The following is a 22,340-nucleotide window of genomic DNA, read 5'->3' as shown; positions in this document are numbered from 1 at the left end:
GTCGTACTGAAAATTATTTGGGGGGGGGGGCGATTATCAATCCGTTTTTGGAAAAAAAAATCTGATGGTAGGGTTAGAAAAAAAAAAAAGGAAAAGAAAATGAGAGATATGGTGAACGCCGACAAGCCACCGCACGCACGCATACCGGGGGCTATATTGAAATGCGTGAGTTACATGGAACTTTTTTTTTTTTCGGGAGAAAACAAGAGGCGGGTCATTTGAAATTCAAAAATAACCGAAAGGAATGTTGACATTTCGGGTGTGTGTGTGTGGCTATGTGCTTACGTGTCTGTGTGCATATAGAAAAAGAGAAAATGAAAGGGTTCATCATACAGGTAGTGGTTTAAGGTCGTGTGTGTGTGTGTATACAATGTGTGTGTACACACACGTAGACAAGACGCACAACATTCTAAAGAAGAATAAACTGATGGAAGCAACAAAAAGTATGGGAAAAAAAATGAATCGTTTTACATTCCCCCCCCCCCCCTTGAGGTGGGTATACAATAGAGTCATTTCCACTTTTTTTTTTTTTTTAACTTCCTGAGGGGGTTTGTTTTGGTTTGCCGTGATTTTAAATACCTCCCACCCTCAATAAGGAACATTAAAAAAAAAAACTCTATTTTCTTGCTTGAAAGTTGATTTTTAATTGCATTTTTATTAGCATTTTTTGTTTTCTCTCAAAAATGAGTTCTGTCAATGGATGATTTATGCTTTCATCTGTGTGTGTCTGTGCATGTGGTATATAGTGTACCTACACACTTACGATCGAGGGTCGTGTGTCCTCTGGTGACACCATTTACAATTTAATTTCAGGTCCTCCCTCCCACCAAAAAAAAAAAAAAAGAAAACGATTGACTTTTTCTCCCTTAAAAAAAAAAGGCCAAGCCAAGATTGTCGGGGGAAGGGGGGGCTTTATAGTGGAGGAGGGTAGTAAATCATCAAGTCCACACACAATACATACAAAGCAGATCTCCTCTCGCCCCCCCCCCCTTTTTTCGAAACTTTCTACGTCATTTTCACCCCCACTTTGTCTGAAACCCCCAATTTCGAGAGATAAAACCGTTTTTTTTTTTTTTTAACATCCCTCTTCTTTTTATTTTTCAACAGTAGGCAATCAAGTCCGTCTCGTCTTTAAAAAAAAAATCGACACACGACTCAACCGTTTAAAATTCGGAGCAAGTCCCAAAAGAAGTTTCAAGTCGTTAAACAAAAAAAACAAAAAAACAGCCGGACTTGATTTACGAGACGATCTTGTTGTCTGTGTTATGTGTGTAGGCCTACACACACACAAAAAAAAAGGAGCCTCTTGTCTCCGTGTGTGATCTCAATTCTTTGTTGTTTTTTTTTACAACACACGCCCTCAATGGCTTGGTTAAAGAAGAAGAAGATACGTAGAGCAAGGATTACATAAAGATCTCGCGTTATGATAGAAAGCAAAGAGACAACATTGTGTGTGTGTGTGTGTAGGCTGTTTGGTGATTCTATGGTTGTACATTTATTTTTTTGTGAAGACTTTTTCTATGTCTTGATTAGAGGGGTGGGCCTGACCGAAGAAGAGAGACGTCTCTCAGAATGATAATGAGCAAACCACCTAGTCAGCTTTTGCGTTCAAATATAAAAAAGAATAAGAGAAAAGAACGTCATTGAAAAACAAACAACAACAAAAAAATGGGTTTTGTATTTTGAATTTTTGTTTCTCTTTGAGAGGGGATTTCAAACGAGAATTAGTTTTGGGAACTAATCTGTAAAGACGGGTCTTGCCATGGAACACAAAAGGAATTATTCGATAATTCATGGCAAAAGTCTCATCGTTTTCTCCGGAAAAGAATGTGGACGTCAATCCGGATCGACTTTTGATGACATTCTCATTGAATTCGATACTGGCAGTCAGGAAAAGAAAAACTGCCATCCCTACAAGTGGAATCAGAATTAGAAAGTCTTCAATAACTGAATCGTTATTTCTAATCAACGTCCATCACCTGTTTCTTTATCGCCTTGAACGATGCAAAAAAAAAAAAAACGATTCGCAATTGGGGTCGGCAAATGAAAGTAGTAGCTCAACCAATTTCTTCGCCGCATTTCTTTTTTTTTCTTTTCGTCAAAAAACAAGGCGCGGGATCCATTAGACGGATATGCGGCCGACTGACTACAGAGAGAGAGAGGGGCTGGGGACGAGGTTTTGAATTACGACGTATCGAATGTCAATCCAAGTGAAAATGCGTAATAAAAAAACAAACAAAAACAAAAACATGTAGAGCCTCTCTTTCCTTACAATGGCCGACCGTATAAATCTGGATGGCGCGTACTCTCTCCTTCGAAATAATAAAAAACAGACACACCGGACACCCTGATTTGGTTACGACAACTGCGGTTTTTATTTTATTTTTTATTATTATCCCCTCCCCCTCCTTCCCTGCAGGATTTCTTTCATTTTTTTTTTTTTTTTGCGGTTTGGCAGCGATGGACTTCCATCCATCCCCCCTGTAATTTTGTACGGTATGCACACGCGTAGCGTAGTAATAGAAATTACTACAGAGTGTACTACTTTACATCAGGCATTTTTTCATTCTTTGTGTTATCGCGTATGCCACAGGGGCAGATTGTCCCCCCCCCACCCGTCCGGCTGTTTCTATTGGCGATAATCTCACCTGAAGCTCTTAAAAAAGAACAAAAGTACGAGAAAAAACAAAAAACAAAAATGGGGGAACAAAAAAAAAAAAGAAAATAAACCAGCAGCTCGCAACAGGTTCCTCTTCCATTTTTCTTCGTAGCAGTACCTCCTCCTCCTCCTTTTTTTTTTGTTTTGTTGGGCAAGCGGCGCGCGCGTCGGCCATCCACAGCCCACGCCCTCAAGTCACAAGAATCTTCTTTATCTTTTTTTTTGGTTGTTGTTGTTGTTTCGGGATAAGTTGGCCTTCGCCGAAACGACTCTGTGCCCTTCGGGACTTTATTTTCCCGACTCTTCTTTGCTGTGAGGAATAAAGAAAAGAATTTTTTTTTGGTTTTTTTTCGTGAAAACGATGATTGAAACAATCGTTGGTTTCGGCAACGACAAACAGTTCGATTCTGGGGGGGGGTTAACTTTTTATTAGTTTTAAAAGAGAATGTTTGATGCGCAGTTGTTGAAAATAAGGTAATCACGTCGTCTGGATTTTTTTTTCTTTTTTTATTCGGATCCAATTTTATTTTTAATAAATGCAAAAAAGGGACAACTACGCAACTCTGCGCACCGTTTGATTCATTTCGCACGTCAGCTCTTGATCCCTTCCCCCCTTCCCCCCATAAAAAGGAAAAGAGCAACAGGAATGTGTTGTGTTTATTTTCTTGTTTTTCGTGTTTTATTCGTGTTCCATTCCTAAACGTGCGTTGACCCTCTTTTTTGAGGTCGACCTCAAATATGCCCAAGTCGAAGAGGGCGCGTGTGGTGCGCGACACACACTTTTTTCATACGGAAATGAATAAAAAATGTCACAAACTCGTCAACCTTTTTTTCTTTTTTTCCTTTCCTTTCCTCCTCCCAAAGTCATATTAACTGTTCTATTATTCTACCTCCCCATTGGATCTACACACACAAATAATACCGCCACTTTTAATTCGACAGCCCATGGTCCTTAGCTACCGCATTTTTTCAGGCTTGACGCGTAGTGTAGTCCCCCCCCCCCCCCCTTTCTTAGCCGCAACCTGTTCCGCCGAGAGCACACACCTTTGATTATTATTGTATTCTTTCATTCTCTATACCTTTACCATTTTCTTCTTCTTCTTTTCTTTCTCCTTCGTTTCATTTTCTTCCCCCCTCCACCCATCCCACCATTACTCCCCCCACCCCACCCCTCAAGGAAAAAAAAAAAAAAATTCTCATTCGCTCTCTTCGTCACTCTGGTGGCGATGGTGTTAGACCCTCAGTTTCGTTGTGGACGACGTGCGGGAGTGTAACGCCAGATTGTTTGCTCCGCGAAAATATCCCACTTTCGTTCGGTTCGTGTAGACGTGCGTGTGTCTGTTGTGGGTGTCTGTGTGTGTGTGTGTGTTTCTGTCTCTCCTTTTTCTTTTTTGAGTGGGGAGTTAAAAAAAAAAGAGGATTGAGTGACGAGAGAAAACTTGCCCACATTTGGCAACTGTTTCGATTGTGTCAGTTGAGATTGGATTAACAAATTCGCTGGCCTTTGTTGTTTTTGGATTTGCTTTCATACTCGACTACGATCAAGTCGGAGCTTCATGGGGCTTCCCTGTTTATTAGGTATTTATACGAAACGCACGCGATTGTTATTTAGTCTTTTTAATTATGTCCATCGATTGGATCTTTGAAAAAGAAAAAAACCGAAACACGGGGGGGGGAGAGAAAGGCACGAGAAAAGGTTGATGGAAATTCTTGTTTAACGCCTTGACTATCTTCTTGTTCCTTCTTCAAAATAAATAATTCCCTTATTAGATGAAAAAAAAAAACAAGCCGAAAACGAAGAGGGGGTTAATTAAGAACCATCCCTTCTTTTAATATATTTTTTTTTTTGGTTGGTTGTGTTATGGCTTGAACAGGAGGGGGGGGGTTGTTTGTAGCCGCTGATGAACGTTGTCTTTTTCCTCATCATCACCGACATCGGACTTTTTTTTTAATGCATTTAAACATCAATCTGTTTCGGCGGTGGCAGCACCTTTCTCTCTCTTGCCGCATTTCTTTCGTAATTTTCGTATGGCGCTCAACACAAAAGAAACCCCCTCCCTGTCTTCGGCGGAATCTAAATAAAGGTTGAATCATCACTTCTCCGCTTCTCGGAAAAGTCGTTAAAAAGAAAAAGGGGGAAAAAAAGAAAATGTCGGGGTGAAGGTGTGAGTTATAAATTGGAATTCAAGGTGATGATGTGAAAATCGAGTGTCGACATGTTGAAAACGTTGCCATTCGTTTCCGTTTTTTTTTAAATACTTTTGCCCTTTTCCTTTACTTGAAAAAATTCCGGAACCGGAACTTTGATTGCCCTCCCCCTCTTTCCACCCTCATATCCGCAAGGAAAACCATCTGCTGACCAACGTCCGTCTCTCCCCCCCATTTCAAATTCAATGCGTCAATTGTGTTGGCCACACATTTTCTTTGATTTTCGCAAAAACGTGTTCCCATAAATTGCCGCCCATTTTGCGCACGTCCAAGGCAAGTCATGAACGGGAATTGTATGTTTTTATTCCGCATTTCAAGAATCCGGAATAAAGGGTCCCTTTTTTTCTTCTTCTTCTTCTTTTGCAAAAGAATGTCCAACTTTTAGATTTTTTTTTTTCTGTCGAAATCCCCCCGTCTTGTTATTTGTTTCGGTGGTGTACCACACAGACGCCGCTACCTGGAAATCTTTAAAGAAAAATGATTGACGCTAAATAAGCCCTGCAGGTATGAAAAGAAAAAGAAGGAAAACAAGAAATGGAACGTAACGGAAGCTCCTCAGTGGAGCCAACTTCCTACTCTTTTGACTGATACACCACCACCACCGTCTTCTGTTTCCTCCTTTTAAAAGATCTTGAATTCTTTGACTCGAATGTCTGTCCGAGAAGTTTATCTTTTCTTTCCATCACCTTCTTTTCCCTCTCTTTCTCTTCACGGCAAACCGCCATCATACCAACCGGCGTCTAAAGCTCTCGATCTTATGAACGTGCCTCTACGTTTTCGGGGGGGGCAGCAGCAAGTTGGGCCTAGAAAAATGTTATTCCTCTTGATGTACTTGGAGAGAAAGCTTTAAACACTTCGCTTTGACCCCTTACATTTTTTTTTCAGCCTATCTTTTATTTTAACCTTTTTTTCCCCCCCCCACCACCACCATCTTGAAGCATTTTCCAGGTGGCTCCACCTGGTCGCCGACGGGCAATCTTGATTTCTTGTTACCCCCCCAACTCTTAAGGCCTGGCAATCTATGTGGAAGAATCTCGCAGCCCCTTTTGTGCGTTTTAACAGTTTTTCTTTCTTTTCTCTGCCTTCCATCCCCATGTCATTCATGAATTTTGTTTTTTTCAAAAGCTTATCTTTCTCTTTTTTTTTCTTCTTCTTCTATGCATAAGATACGAAATAGGAGAGAGAGAGAGGGGGGATAAATATAATTTTACCTTTTCGTGTGTGTGGATATACCTGGGTGAAAGAAAAGCGGGTAAACAACCTCATGCTGTTACCCCCTGAAAAAAAAAGCTTTAGGGTTCCTAGGGATTTTATTTTTTAAGAAGTTAAGCTATAAGGTTTAAATAAGAATCTTATCAGGCGCGGCAATTCTTTCCGCCCATTTTTCTTTTTTTCTTTTTCATCTGCGTGTTTTTCGTGATTTTTCTTTGGAAATATCACGAGTTTATATGGGGATGGCGAGATTTTAAAAGAAATTGTGTTTAAAATTTTTTTTATTTATTTAGAACGATTGTCGTCGTAACAAACGGTAATTATAGATGACGATTTAAAAAAGAAAAGAATAACGGGCACGGTGGTCGTCCAAACAAATGTCGGAATGTGTTTTATTCTTTCTATTTTCTGACGCCCTTCGTGCAATGATCTAATTATGCAGTCATCCCCCCCATAAATAATTCATTCCTCTCTTGTTTTTTTTTTTTTGTTTTTTTTCGGACTTGCGGGAATTGAAACAAAAAATGTCGGTCATAGACTCTCGGGAAATTGATGATCTTAACAGAAAATAAAAAAACTCGTTTTTTTTCTTCTTGTTGTTTCCTTTAAATGTGTGGAGCACAGGACCATGAACTTTATATATATTTTTTTTGTTGCCTCATCGGGCGAGCTCTCACGTTCCACTGTGTTGCGTCTCGTTTTTTTTTTCCTTCTCATTTTGGCGGGGAAGAAAAGACTCGAATGTCATCCGGTTTTTGTTTTGTTTTCTCCCTCTCTGTATCTCTATCGTCTGTGAACAAATGAAAGACTTTTGAAAAGACTAAAACAAGATTGTCTACACACACCTACGCACGTTTTTGTTAACGAGGCCCCCGCAAAGTGGGATGTGAACGGGAGAAACGGAAGTCGATCGACCAGAGAAAACCCCACACAATTTATTATTGTTATTTATTTTATTTTTTTTTTTACCATTAATTAAGAAACGAAAGGTGTGGTCTTTCGTTACTAATTTATTTTTTTCTTGTTTTTCTTGTTGTTTTTTACAGATTCAGCGGTTGGCCAGTTATGAGCGCTACTTTCAGGATTTGCTGTGCGAGACGGGTGCTGATCATCCCGACCTTGACGACGTTCACAAAGCACGCGATAAAGCTCAAGAGGTACAAACAAAACAAAACCAAAAAAAAGGGATTCCTCTAACTAGCAATTGGCCTCGTGTCTATTTGACACGCAAAGGGCCGCCTCGTTTAATTTTTTTTTTCCCTCGAAATTGCCATTGTCTTTTTTTTTTAACGGATGTGTGCGAACAATTGTCCCCCGCCAGAGTGCGTGGCGGATAGAGCCAATGCGATTTGCCAGTTTGAATTGCAACACGAGTCCCCCCTTTAAAAAAAAAAAATCCCGAACGCGTGACTCTTTGCGACATGGCGGATGGGACGTCTCCGATTGTCTTGCTCTCGGGGTATGCAAATGGGCCAGGGCTGGCTCATCTCGTTCTCACCTTGAGATGTGTAATGGAGAAAACGGGACGAACTACGGGGCCATGAATTTGCACTTCCCATTCGTTTTTATCTCGGGGTCGGTTAGATGCCCAGGTTTGTTCTCGACGGGCTAGCGCAGAGAGAGGCCTCGTCGTGTTTGAATTCGAAGGTCCCCCTTTATATTTTGAAATCTCATCATATCGTTCGGTAATGATGATTCACAAGGCAGCCATTTTGTTTTTTTTTCGTGGGGCCAATCGTGACTGAGAAAGTGACGCCGCAAACGGACCATCAGTTACAACGTTTTAGGGGTTACGCGCATACCAATGAGAATTCCCTTTCCATTTCATGGCCTTTGAATTTGAATTTATTTTTTATGAACATTTTTTGTTTTTTTTTATTTTTGTCAAAATGCCGGATGGGAAGAAGAAAAGGAAAAAACGAAAGGGATCATTCATTCAAACAAATGATAGGATTAGAAAATGCGATGTTGACGGATCATGGTGTCCTCATTGGCTTCTGGTTAGGGGGGGGACCCCTCGATGGGGACCCCCCTCCTTATTTCTTGCAAAAATAATCAAAAACCTATCCGGGTCTAGGAAAACCCACCCAAAGAAATGCCAGATTTTAGTTGAATTTTCTATTCGTCGAATCTCTATTGGAGCGGATCGTCCTTTTCTTCTTCATCTTCCCACGATCATCAAAATAAATTAACGATTGGCCGCGATTTTGGACAACCGCGCCCACGCCATCGGAAAAAGAAATAAAAACCGCATTCATCAGCAATTCTTATTGCCTTTATTATTATTTGATTTTTTACTGTCCTACATATCCAATGGCGCCCGGCGTCTACGTCGTTTTCTAAAAAAATTTTTCCTACCTAAAAAAAACAAATGGGGATATTTTGAAATTCACGTTGTGTGTGTGTGTGACTTTAGTGAGTCAGTAGGCGGATTAGTCCGGTACGCACATATGCGGGCGTATCTAGGTGTGTCACGCACTTATTGAAGCGTCTCTTAGCGGTGGCCGTGGTTGGTGTCATCGGAAACGTAATACAGAAAAAGAAACGGGAGATCTAAAAAAACAAAAACAATCCAACAAAAAAAAAATGATTGGATGATGAGAGGAGGCATTGAATTAACGAACGGAACGCTGTGCAGTCGATCGCCAGAATTGTCATAGTCAACATGTTGTTGCGTTCGTGTTGTTGTGCGTGAATGGACCATGTATCAAGTGGAGACTGAACATGAAACGTGGCCACTTGTTCCACCCATTTGCGAAACGTTGACGGCGTACCTAGCGAGCTGGATGAACTATTCACCGCTTGATTGGGTATACCTGTTTTTTTTTTTTTATTATTCAATTCCGTTTGTTAGTGTGCGTGTTTTTTTTGTTTTTTTAACCGCGTTCGTGTCTTTGTTATTAAAGTAGATTTTTTTGTCTTGTTTTCCCAAGGATTCCTTTCTTGGGTGGAGTTCTGTTTGTTTTTAATAATTTAAACCGATGATTGGAAATCTCGTTACAACTTGTTCGCTTGGCTAACTCGCGCCACCATCTCGCCATTGGTAGAAAGTCAATTTTTTTAAACACACACACACACACAAAACAAGAAGATGTATTCAATTATTTGGTGTGTCGTGACGTCATTCGGAGAAAAGAAGTTGTACAAGTGGAGTATATACATCCAAGTTAAAAAAAAAACAAAACAAAACAAGCTCTACACATTGCGATATATTAAGTTTGGACTCTTTATTTTGTTCTGTTTGCACGGCTCGTCAATCACGCGCCTCCCGAAGTCTTTCTCTTTTGCAGCCTTGGTCGGCGTTCTTCAATTGTTGGACCGCAAAATTTTGTTTGAAAGACGCACAGACAGACACATTTTTTTTTTTTTTTAGCCGCATGCCACTTGAGGACGACGAAAAAGAAGGTGCCGTTCAATCGGCCATCCGATTCTCTCACGTCCTTGATGTGTGGTGAAACGTTACGCACGCGCAAACCAATCCCGAAGCCGTGCGCGCGTCAATAGTTGCGTAATGACATCATTTTCTGTTTGCCGATGGGACCTTGTTTCGACATTGTTGCGCAGTAGTCGTGAAAATGCAACGGTGCGTTGCTAAATTTCGAATTCATGAACAGGGGACGCAACTTTGCACGCCTACACCGCTAACAAAAAATCACGCGCCATTCTACTTATTTCGGACGCCTTTGGGTAAAACTAATATTTCAACAACAAAAATATGAGTTTTCAAAAATTATTTCAAAAAAAGAGGGGGGGAATAGAAATGTGCGGCAAAACGGAAAAAAAAAACAAAAAAAAACAATGGGAGTGAATCACGAGATGGGAGTGCAACAAGGATGTTGTCTTTCCTCGTGCGCACTGCGGGGCTGTGTCGGGTTAACCTGCGGGATACGAATGATATTGTTTCTATTTACGCACACACCACGTTGTTCTAATAATTCCCGAAAAAGGAAGGGATAGTACGAGGACAATTGAAATTCAATCTTTTTTTATTTTTATTTATTTGTTTGTTTTGTTTGTTTTGTGAAATTTGGTAACCGGATGTTTAGCCCATCGGGTTAACACTCGGTCACGTTTTTCTTTATTTTTATTTCGAGGTCCTACCTCATTTTTTGTTTTTCTTTTTTCTATTTTCTTCATCCGCCTTTCTCTCCGTTCCGTGTACGTCATGAATGTTTAAAATTCTTTTAACCAGTTACTTCCGATTGTTACCGTCATCGACGACCGTGCGGAACGTTCCCTGTCATTTTTTTTCCCCTAGTGGCGACCATTTTCTTTTTTTTTCTTTTACAAACCAATTAAAAAAGAAAAAAGAAAGCAAAAGCGTTTTCCTCTTCTCTTTTAAAATTGTTCAAGCGGACGTCGATGATTTACGTCGGACAAGAATTTCGGTTGTCCTTGTACTTCTCTTCTTCTTTTTTTTAAATGTTATTACTTTCAACAGCAGACACACACACACGCACGCACGAAAAGAAAAAAAAAATGTTGTATGTTCATTAACCGAAAGTTAATAGCGTTCAATTTCAAGTTCTTTCCCGAATAATTGTTTTAATTTCTTTTTTTTTCACCTTTTTTCAAAATCATTACAGTTGGTAAAACGCTGCGAGGAGGAAATCAATCAGCTGGATCGAGTGCAGAACTTGTTCCCCAACGATCAACTCTATCTCCACGACAAGGATGCTCTCAGTCTGGTCAGTACACACATTTTTTTATTTTATTTATTTTTTTTAAATTTGAACTCACGTCCACGCCCTGCCCTTCCCAATGGCCTTTGGCGTTTTTGTGTTCTTTTTGCAGCGGCTATCGTGATTCTTCTTCTTCGTCTAACATGATTTTATTGTCTCGCGCATTTTTTTAAACAAGTACATGGCGTCTCACATGCCATTGGAAATGTAGAAATACCAGTTAGGTAGAACGAAAGACACACACACACACAAAAAAGTAGATAGGCAACTTATATTATTATGATGATGAACTTTGATCAAGATATCTTCCGCTAGAAAACAAAATGGCGATGCAACACGACGGGAACCTTCTTGTTTGTTATTATTATAATTTTTTTTTTAAATCCTGTTTTATCCAATGGAATTTCATTCCGTTTATGGGCATTTGTTCCAGCCAGAAAAAAACCAAACAAACGACCCGTAGTATTTAACGAAGTCTGTGGATAGAAAAGAAGGGGGACGCTAAAACAATGGCAAAAGAAAACCGGTGGACGGAATCGAATGAAATCACGAACGGACGGTAGATAACGAAAACAAAGTCAGCAACGCAGACACACACACACACACAGCAACAGTAATTTTTCAGACGAAATGCGCCCCCCCCAAAAAAAAAAAAAAAAATTATAATACAGAAACCTGTTACCACTTGACCCTGGACAGGAGAGACTGGAACGAACGGCCAAGTAACTCGATTGCGTTCAACTCTCTTTTGACCTCCATCCTGTCCTATCAATAAGTAGACAAGTAAATTGTGCAGTGAAACGGCCTTTTCAGGGCTTTGTCTAACGTCGGAATTTTTATGTTTTTTCCCCCCCTCAAATAGCGGACATTTTTTTTTTTACCTGTCGTGACTTTCCCGAAAATGGGAAACCGTAATAACAGTCGCAACAGCTAAATCGGCACGTTTTAAAGACACGAAACAGATATATTTCGTTCACAGTATTATATTTTTTTCTTTTTCTCATCGACTAATGACAATCTGCAAATAGGGATCGGCCCCGATTACCCGAGAACCAGCTTACTACCGGAAGGTACTGGCGTTAAGCTGAAAAAAAAGGCACATTTTTACATAAGTCGCGCCAGTACCTACCGGTAGTCAGGTGGGTCTCAGGCCGATCCCTATCAGGAAATTGAACCGAGCACAAACTTGGATGTAGAACGATCTGTAGATATGGCACCGGTGTACATCGAACCTTTTAGTACAACGAAAAAAAAAAAAAAATGCATTTTTTTAATGTTTTTTTTTTCTTTCTTTTTTAACGACAAAGTTGTTACACAAAGTGGCGAAAATTGCACGCTAGAAAAACGTTGAGGAGGGAACAGACGGTTAGACAAGATACTTGTCTTTCAAGTCGATTAAATTTCGTATCAAACTGACGAAGCGAAGGCGCGTGTGTCGTTTTGTTTCAAGTAAAAAAAACAAAAAACAAAAAACACTTTGGTCTTTTTTTATTTTTCACGCTCCCGTGCTGATGGAGGGATAGTTTGCACGTTGTTTTGTGTGTGTGTGTTTCGTTTAACCTTTTCCTTTTATTTATTTGCCGAGTTTTTACTGCCATATTTTTGTTTTTTATAGAACATTTCTGTACACTTTTATCTCTTTTTCCTCGTTTTTTGTTCTTATTATTAGCCTAAAGTTGAGCACTTCTATGATGTTGTTGTCGACAACAACCGCACGGTCGTCGTCATCAGCCACGGCGTAAAAACGGCCTCTTTTCTTCTTCTTTGCGTTTGTCTGTTTTTTAATTGTCGGAGCGTTCAGACAACCTGCAAGTGAGAAACGGCCTTGGGTGACGTCACACTTCGACGTTTGTTGCGCAAAAAATAAGATAAAAAGAGACGTGGAAAGAAAGGAAACACTTAAAAAAAAAATCCTCAAACGTACACAATTTTTCAACAAAACACGAAAACATTTGAAATAACGACACACACACACACACACACACCAATGATTTACGAGCAACGAACGTCTTTGAACGGACGTTTCCCCGGCTAATGTTTTTCGTGACCGCTTGCCCGTCTTGTAGCCAAAAATGGTCTTTTGAACTGCGCACACGAATCATGAGAGAAGGCCGAATTCTTTATTCACATGCAGTCGCTAAACGTAAAAATGCTCAGCTGTTAAAAGAGCAAACACGGCCGGTTTTTTTTTTTTTTTAATAAATTTCGTTCGTTTCATTCTCGCTCCGAAACGATTCCATTTCTATCTCGTATTTATTCCGACTGGCCTTGGCCAGTCCCTTTTTTTTTTTTTTGGCTTGTTGCCTCGCTGTGTGTTTTTATAAAAAAACCTCATCATTAGAATCTGAAACCCTCATTACGTTTTGGGAATCGTTGCAACTCCCCTTACTAAAAAGAAGAAGAAGAAAAGGGGCCACTAATCACATGTTCTATGTGATGAGTCGGCGGGCTATGCAGCGATCCACTTATTCAGACGAGAGAAAAAGCTCGACAGGGCCCCCAGTCGAAGATGTTACACACATACAGCTCGCTGCTATTAAACCACTATATATGCATCGTAACCTCAAAATAAAATGTAAAAAAAAAAATAAATAAAATCTTCTTCAACACCGGCCCTCAATTAGGCTGTCTCTCTCATCTTCTTCGGACTATTTAGTGTCGACCAAAAATGGAACAGAGCAAATATGAACGAAGTAGATAGGAAAGCGACCGACGTAAAATTGCCTCGGACGAGAGTGTATCGGCCGAAATTTACGAGCAAAAGCTGAAGACATAATGTAGCATTATGGTCGTCGTAATCCGCATTAGACGTCTTTTATCACTCTCACAAAATAAGAATGAAAAAACGTTGCCAGAGCTTCAAAAATACTTATTTTTTGCTATTACCATCTCGATGGAATGTTTCAAATCTTAATTTTATCTTTTAAATTTATTTATTTTTTTTGTTTTTTTCTTTAAAAACTTAAAAATTGTAGAAGATGAAAGGTCTGATCCGGAAGCGGTCAACGACGGCTGCTCGGCTACAAAGGGCCTTTTCGGCCAAGAGCCTACGCACTGCCGCCAGCAATCCAACGGCGGTGAGCGTCACACCGTCGGGCTCCAACGGCAGCCCAGGCGGCATCGAAATGGCAGCCGATAGCCCCGCCGTCCATTCGTCGCCGGCTACGTCGACGTCTCTAACGACAACGCCCAACGCCAATCATAAAACTCCAGTCGAAAAGGAGAAGAGGCAGTTCATCATGGAAACATCTGTTCAATTCATAAACGTGAGAAAATGAAATGATTTGCATTTTTTGTTTTTGTTTTTTTTTTTATATAATCGTTTTGTTTGTTCTTGTTCATTGAAATCTAAATGAATTGCTTCAATTTTTCTTTAAAAACAAAAAACAGGGATTGCAGAGCCGCGATCGTCATTTGTTTCTATTTAATGATTTGTTGCTGATCGCCAAGGCCCGTTCTGGCGGCCATTTCAAATTGAAGGACAAGGTGCGCATCTCTGAACTTTGGTTGTCTACCGCAATCGAAGAAGTGGCAGAAGGATCGGCCGGCAAATCGCGCGACACTTCCTTCGTCATTGGCTGGCCGCCTTCTGTCAATTTGGTCGCCACTTTCAGGTACACAACTCGTTTGTCGCCCCCCCCCCACCCTTTTTTCTTCTTCTTCTTCTTTTACTTGCCAACTAACGTCGTAAAAATGTTACACTATGGCTTCCACACATGTGTATGCGGCTAGTTTTATTTCTAAGGAAAGTAATAAGCTCGGAATACGAGGGGGGGATGTATCAAATTCTCCAGGTGGTGAAGCGTGTTTTTTTATTTTTCTTGTGCAACAAAAATCCATGGAACATTTTTTTTTTCCCACCCCTTCCGTATCTTGTTTTACCCATCGTGTGTTTTTTTTTTTTTTCCAGTTAACCCCGCCGGATGAAGTGTGTGTCATACGAGAAAAAGGTAGTTGGGATGGAGGGGGAAGGGTTAGAATAAAAAGTAAAAGGTAAGGTTCGCAGAATCAACACACACGCCAATGCACCCTCGTCAATAAACTTTTTTTTTTTTTAAATGCCCTTGAAAAAGCGAGAAAAAAAAGGTTTTGCAGCCCAGGTGAAAAAAAAAAAACCTTCTGAAGATTTGAATATTTCTTGGTCAATCCGCAATCCTTCAGAAATGAGTCGTAGCAACGATGGACCGGTTCTTTTCTTTTTCTTTCTCATCCTCTTGTGTGCTCTTTTGTCTACCAGGAAATGTAGAAGAAACAACCCCGAGGGAACTTCTTTTTTTTTTTTCACATTACCTTTCCATGTACAGAGAAGAGGATGATATATGGGGGGGAAGGGGGTCTGAAATAGCCGGGTGTAGGGAGGGGTGGAAAGGGAAGAAAATCCGCTGTTTAAAAAAGAAAAGCAAAAAATCGATATCTGATTCCACCTGGATGAATACGAAGAATTCAAGAAATCTTGAGGGATGATAAAACAAAAATGTATAGGCCAATAGGGCACACACACACACACACACACGAAAATAGAGCCCTAGCAACGTTGTTTTTGACTGAGAAAGGGCAGGGGGGGAGAGTACGAATCAGATTGACGAAAGAGAGAGAGAGAAACGAGTTTGCAACAGCCTTAGCTTCGGGTGTAGTTGTTGTTTGTCATCCATCCGTGGCTGTTTTGGAAATATTGTTTTTCTTCTCATGTGTGTGTGTGTGTGCGTTATTAGTGCGAGCCTCAGGTGTGGCACGTTTGCGCTCTAATTTCCATATGCCATGAGAGACGATGAAGAAACTGTGGCGTAAAGTGATTTGTCGCTCCGCTTCGTCATTCGACGTGCCACCGATGACCGATCACGTGACAACGGCTTCGGGCCCCAGTGTAACGGATATCATACGCATGAGGAATAATGAGGTCGCAGATCCATCATCATGCAAATGCAGATCGGAATGGCAAGAGAGGCGACGCTCCAAATCTGAATCTTATTTGCCCACAGGCGACGACTGTGTCGATGGCCCAGCCGAGTATGGCCACTATATTCTACGCTAACGATATATCTGGTTGTTGTGTGTGTGTGTGTCTGTGTTTTGATGGGCTTCTAGCTCGCTCACCTCATCTGCATTTTCTTCACGATGAAATTTTCCAAAAAGCGTTGCAACACCTTTTCTACTTATCTCGTTGATATGTTTCATCAATTCTTATTTATTTCATTTGTTTTTTTGTTTTTTGTTTCCTTGTTTGGCATTATATAGTTCTGCAGCGTTGCGCGATCTATGGTGGAATCGGCTTGGCCAGGCCGTCAAAGATGAGCGGGATAAAGAGCCTAAAACCACCACGATCCAGATCACGTACCACGACGCCGTCCAGGCTATTGGATATGTAAGTGGCAGGACATCCTCTCTCTCTTTTGTTTTTATTTTTGCGTTTTCATTTACTTGTGGCATTAAAAATAAAAAAATAAAATGAGAAGAAGCGATTGGGGGGAAGGAGGGACTTTGTGGCCGAACGTGTTCTGTCGAGCACGTCAAAGCGCATTAGCGTGTAACGGTCGGGACTAGCAAGCAGTTGTATGAGGAAGACAATGAACGCGATTGTTCTGAAATGAAGCGTGACTTGTTGGCTTCCTCCCCATGAAGATAATTTGCAATAAAAAAATATACATCAAATTAAAATAACGAACAAAAAGTGCGCACCGTTGGGGGGGAGTCGTGAATCGCATTACCGAATGTCGCCAATAAAAAGGAAAAACACGGAAATGTAATGGAATTTTTTGTTTGTGCGCTTTTTCTTTTTCTTTTTTCAATTTGAAAATAACAGACCAAGACATTGTCGGTGAGTCCTACGGAGACGGTGCGCGATGTCATCAAACTGGCTCTATCGCACCTGGAGATGTCCGGAACGGCGGACATAAACTCGTTCCGCTTGTGGCTGAAAACGGGAGGCAGCGCAGGTGGCGCCTTGACGTCAACGTCCATCGATAGCGACTCGTCGCCCTATCCGCTCATCGGCCACGAATTGCCGTTCGCCATCAAGATGAACTGCTTACGCGAGTACATCGGCCGCTCGGCCGTCGACAATGACAACAGCATCCACATGGAAAGCAACGGCAACGGATTGAGTATGCCCATTGATATGCTGGACCATTGCAACAACATCTACAACGCGGATCCAGCCGCCCGTTGTCAGTTCATCCTCAGGTGCTTATTGCCATTGCCATGGGTTTATCTCTCTCTCCCCTTTTTTTCTAGACATTTTATTAATTATTATTTTTGAAACAAAAAACAAACTTGATTTACTGGCCATTTAGAAGTGTGCAGAAACCCAGTTTTAATGGCAGCGTACTGGGCAACGCGAAACAAGTGGTGGCGACCAAGACGAATGGCGCCGGCGGCGCTGGCAAAGCCAAGAAATCGCCGACGAGGATACAGAAAGTGTTTCGCAGGGTACAAAGCAAACCGGACTCGCTGGAAACGATTGGCGCCGCCAATCCGACGTCTCCCACTTTATTGGCCGCTGCCAAAGCTGGCGCTTTCTTTGGCCAGCCGCTGGCCAAAATCTTTCCGCAAGCCGATCAGCTGCCGCAGCCCATAATGGACATGCTGCTCGAACTGAGGGCCAAAGGTCCGCACACGGTTGGCATCTTCCGTAAATCGGCCAACGCGCGACAGGTGCGCGAAATCCGCGAGCGCATCGACGCCAACGGTTCCAGGATGGACTGGAGCGGCGTCAACGCGGTCGTCACGGCCGTCGTTTTCAAAGATTTCCTGCGCTCGCTGCCCGACAGTCTCCTCTGTTCCGGCATGTACGACCAGTGGCTCCAGGTGGCCGCTATGGACGGCCAAGACTCGGCCCTCGATAAAATTAAAGGGTACGTCATTTCATTTGATTTATTTCGTTTTTTCCTTTCAAATTCAATTCATTTTTGTTGTATGTTTTTTTAAATGATTTGTGGTGTTTGCTTGTCAAGGTTGTGCGATCGACTTCCCAGCGCTAACGTGACGCTGTTGCGCCATTTCTTGTGCGTGCTGCTGCACATCGTGGCCAATTCTTCCCACAATATGATGTCAGCGTCTAATTTGGCCGTCTGCGTTGGGCCGAGCTTGCTCTGGGCGCCCGCCTCCACTGCCAACGCTTCCGCCGCCGCTGCGGCCCTGAATCCGGCCCTGGCGCTCAGTGCCGAAGCCACGGCATCCAAACAAGTGCCCGCCCTTGTGGCCGTTCTCATTGACAAGTGCTCTATCCTCTTCGGTGCCGAGACGGTAATTTGACAGTCTTGTTTCCTTTCACACACTCAATCAAAATTAAAACAACTGAATTGTTTTAAAAAAAATGAAAAAATGTGACGCATACCGTCCGCGCTGCAGGCCAATTTGTTGAATGACAAACCACCAGTAGCCACATCCGCACCGGAAGCGCAGAACAGTAGAAGAGTGAGTTGTAACACGAATGGCGTGACGACCAACGGTCACAGCCGGAGTCGCCAAGCTCCCGTACAGAAACACATGGCCAGACAAGGATTGATGCAGCACGATTCTGGCAATGAAGAATCAGACAGCTTGCATAGCCTCTACCACTGTAATTATTATTCATCCAATTTAATTATTTATTTATTCAATTTTTTTTTATTATATTTTTTTTTTTCTAAAATTGCAGCGGATGTCATGCGTCGGGATGATTCATCCATCGACAGTTTGGAACGGGAACTGTTGAGTGACGGGCTCGAACACGACCATCACCACGTTCATTCGATGCACCTGAGACGTGACAAGATGTCGGTGACAAATTTGTCACGCGATTCCGGATTGACGCTTTCTGACACGCAGCTCTACACACCGGACGAAGACATGGAAGAAGGGAGCGAATCGTCGTCGTCGGGCCGTGGATCGGACCGCGACAAGTCCAGAAATGGGATCGTTCAGATGCGATCTCGTTCGACCACTGCGTCCGCCACCATCGTGTCCAGTCGCATGGATCAAACCCGTTCCATGTACGCAGTTCCGTCCATCCGCAACGGAGACAAGAACGGAATCCAAAATGGCTCCATCCGCCTATTGGATAGTTATGGGAAATTGAACGGCGGCCCGTCGAGTTACACACCCGTTTACAATCATTCACGTCCGGATGCCGTCTATCGCAAGATGTCGGATGACGCCGTCTACGCCGTACCCAAAGCCACTCCAACTGTCGTCCTGGGCGAAGAATACCAGTCGTCCGGATCGCATTTCCAGCGGCAGGATTGGTTCAGACGCAAGTCGCACAACCGCAAACAATCGGGCGGAGTCAAATTCGATTCGCCCCCCATGTCGGGCATGATGCTGCGCCGCAGCGCATCCGACGAAAGCCTGGCCAATGTCAATCAATCGTCGGAGATCCATTATCATCAGAATTACAAGAAACCGGCCGCTCATCGCAAAGGGCGGGCTCCTGCTCCGCCCGTCGGCAGCCGAATGGCCATGGATTGCATGGAACTTTCCCGTCGATCGAAGTCCGACGCCAATCTCGATCTTGAAGGCTTGCGTTTCTACGTAGACGAACCGGATCGCCGTGCCAACGGGCATAAAAGTCCATCCTGCTCCGGCGGATCCATCCGTCCCAGTCATTCCACACCGCACATCACGGCCGAGGAGCAGGCCTCGACGGCCGATCGGTCTTACGACTCCAGCACGCTCAGTGATGACGACTCGACTCCGCACGTTAGCCGTTCCAATTCGCGCGGATCCAAAGATTATCGAGCCGTCAATTCCGCCTGGGAGTCCACCTATGGAGCACTAACCGTTCCGGTTCCAGCCCCCATTCACATCATCGTATCGCAGGATGGCATGGGATCGATTGTGTACCCCAGCAACGGAACACCGTCCACCAAACATTCCAGCCGGTTGAGCAGTGGGAGTACCAACAGTTCCAGCAGGATGGCGACGACGTCGACTCCGCACCATGAACACAGATCGAGGCAGGCAGAACGCCGGCCCGTCGTCAGTTGTGTGCCCGCGTCCAGCGGCTCTTCGTCTCGCCCTTCTCACTACGCCGCCACTCCGCCAACTGGGTCCAGCCGGTACGCCGATTACGACACGGTCATTTACGCGAGCAACGGCGGACGTCGTTCGCGCGAGCAGCGCCCCGAGGATACCAGTCTCTATTCGGTCCATTCTAACGGCAGCGGGTCGCTGAGTGGAACGCCGGATATTCCCAGCTACGAGGAAGCTATGATGAGTAGGCGCCAGAGACACCAGGGCACACCAGTGACGGGCGGTACCAACTGGACAACGTGGAAAGAGAAATCGAACAGCAGCAACAGCTTAATTCAAGTGCGCGCCTCGCCGATTCGCCTGAACAGCCAGCAGGCGGAAGAATGCGGATGGGATGCTGACGGACACACGCCGCCGCCACTACCGCCCAAGAGCGATCCGATCCCTCCGCTTCCGCCTAAGCAGAAGATCCACCTGCGTTCGAATAATCCCGTTCGGATGCGCATCAGCAATGCGGCGCAATCTCCTTCGTCCAGTCGGACGAGGCCGGTGACGATTCACATGGACGCTTCCATCCTGTCGAGTTTGGACGGAAGCGGAACGTCGAGTCCGACTCAGCCTCCGTCGCTTCCGCGCAAAGAGCGCACCCGTGGCAACAACGTGAGCGTCGTTTCGATAGAGAACAGCTACACTCCCCTGCATCGCTCGTTCGCCTTTTCCACGCACAACCTCCGCACGGCCATGGAGAACAACGCCGGACGCGAGGATTGGACTTCTACCAAGGAGGACGAACAGGAAGCGGAAATGAGTGACCAAGAGAGGAGAGTGGATCAGGAGATTCAAACGTCTGGACATTGGGCTCAGTTTTGCGAAATTGAGACGCAGACTTCTCTCTCACCGCAGCCCAGCCTGACTCCTTCCGGCTCCTCGGCCGACGAAGCGCCTCCGGCCAAGCTGACGGTCGGCCGCTACGAGAAGAACACTCGAGGTGTCAACAGACGACGAGAGGTTGCCGTGGAAACGGAACGCAGTCGTCCGAGAACCAAAGACTCCTCCACCGGCAGGGATGGATTGGGGCTTCACCGATCTCACTCCCTCCCGCCGCTGGACAAGGTGTCGTCTGAAGACGGATCGGACGACGAAGATGTTGAAGAAGAGAAGCCAGACTTCCCGAATCAGCCGCAACAGCAGACACCGAGCTCCGCTACTAGTCAGGCACTCCGGCGGGCAGAAATCAGTTGGAGTGTCTCTCAACTACGGGCTCTCTTCAATGGCGATTCGAGCGTGTCCAGCGGTTCCAGCATTCCGCCACCGTATCGCTCTCCTCCTGCTCACCAGCAGCAGCAGCAGACGCGACAGCGATCCGAATCAACCGATAGTTACGGAGAGGAATCCTACGTTTGACCATCAAACTTGTAACATTCCATCATCACTGCAAGACGATTGACTTCATCAAAAATTTGTATTATTCACCAGCGCGGCAGACGGAAAGACTTTCAACGTCCCCCCCGCCTCACAACCTTGACACTGTACACTTGAAAAATGAAAAGAAAAGGAAAGGAAAGAAAATGGAAAAGAGAGAATGGGATGAAATAAGTTTATCCTACTTCATGTTTGAGATTACCCGCTTCAGATTTGCTCCAGATCTACAATAGTTAAGTGCTGCAAATATACATTATACATATATACATAAAAGTACATATTACATACCTACATACATACACGCATGCATATATAATTCTTTAATGATGTCATTCTGCTCAACATAACTCTTAAGAAGAAAGAAACCCACCCCCACATGCTTCCAAGCACCAGGTTTTTTTTTTTGTTTTGTTTTTTTGTACATACAGAACAGCTATTTGGTTCATCGGTCTCCCAAAAGAAAAAAGAAAAAAAAAAAGAGAAAATTAACTGCCTTAAAAAAAAAAAGAAAGAACATGATTTCATGGGAATATCCCTAATATTATTATTACCGTTTTCTACTCCCTCCTCTCGTGTTTTTTTTTTTGTATTGAATTTCATAATTTAAAATAGCCACCAAGTTCGTGGAATCTCGAAGTAGGAGAGCTTTTGTCCCTTGTTCTTGTGAATTGAAATGGCTGAAAACATGCAAAAGTGCACTTTATTCTTGTACAATATGTTCAACTTTTGTCATATGTGTAATTCTTTAAATACACAATCCTTATTTCCATTTTTAAAAGATCAACTGTATTTTCTTTTCTGTAAAAAAATTTAAACAAATAAAATATTTTGTGAAAAAAAATATTTTATGAATTCTAAAAGAAGGAAAATAATAATTGTAATAGCAGAACAAATGAAAACGTGCATGGGAAGAAGGTTAGTCTAAGTATGAAAGTCAATTTGATAAAACGATAGTTACAAACTTCTATTCCCCCCTTTTTCTTTTCGGAAATAAACTTTGGTCTTTCGACAGCTGCTTACATAAGGCTGGCCCGTCATCAGTGCTCTCGGTCGTTTGTTATCACATTTTTGTTTTGTTGTTTTTGTGCTGGAGCAAGGCTGCACCATGACAAAGCATATTTTTTCCATACTGGCTCTACCGGAGAGGGTTAACGCATTGCAAAAACTGGTTCTTATTGGTTGTCTTATTTCTGAATTTATCAAATGAT

General features: G+C 43.1%; 1 protein-coding gene across 8 annotated transcripts in view; it reads left to right on the top strand.

Moving 5' to 3' along the window:
- Nucleotides 1-21,910, top strand: part of LOC116922673 — a 92,345-nt gene extending 70,435 nt beyond the window's left edge. For 5 of the 8 annotated variants that reach the window (XM_045173968.1, XM_045173971.1, XM_045173972.1 and 2 more), the window contains 10 exons: nt 7,126-7,236; nt 10,666-10,767; nt 13,737-14,027; nt 14,152-14,375; nt 15,997-16,123; nt 16,562-16,941; nt 17,052-17,612; nt 17,712-18,003; nt 18,109-18,319; nt 18,398-21,910. In XM_045173968.1, the coding sequence (XP_045029903.1) occupies nt 7,126-7,236; nt 10,666-10,767; nt 13,737-14,027; nt 14,152-14,375; nt 15,997-16,123; nt 16,562-16,941; nt 17,052-17,612; nt 17,712-18,003; nt 18,109-18,319; nt 18,398-21,114 (5,016 nt within the window). In that variant the 3' untranslated portion in view covers nt 21,115-21,910. Of the gene's footprint in view, nt 1-3,897; nt 4,238-7,125; nt 7,237-8,732; nt 8,890-10,665; nt 10,768-13,736; nt 14,028-14,151; nt 14,376-15,996; nt 16,124-16,561; nt 16,942-17,051; nt 17,613-17,711; nt 18,004-18,108; nt 18,320-18,397 lie in introns of those variants that run through there. The other 3 variants (XM_045173975.1, XM_045173969.1, XM_045173974.1) reach the window with 3 other exon arrangements.
- Nucleotides 21,911-22,340: the final 430 nt, after the last annotated feature.

Source organism: Daphnia magna, linkage group LG5, assembly GCF_020631705.1.
Source record: "Daphnia magna isolate NIES linkage group LG5, ASM2063170v1.1, whole genome shotgun sequence".
NCBI lineage: Eukaryota > Metazoa > Arthropoda > Branchiopoda > Diplostraca > Daphniidae > Daphnia > Daphnia magna.
The sequence above is the reverse complement of the archived record's forward strand: the minus strand, read 5'-3'. Positions and strand labels throughout refer to the sequence as shown.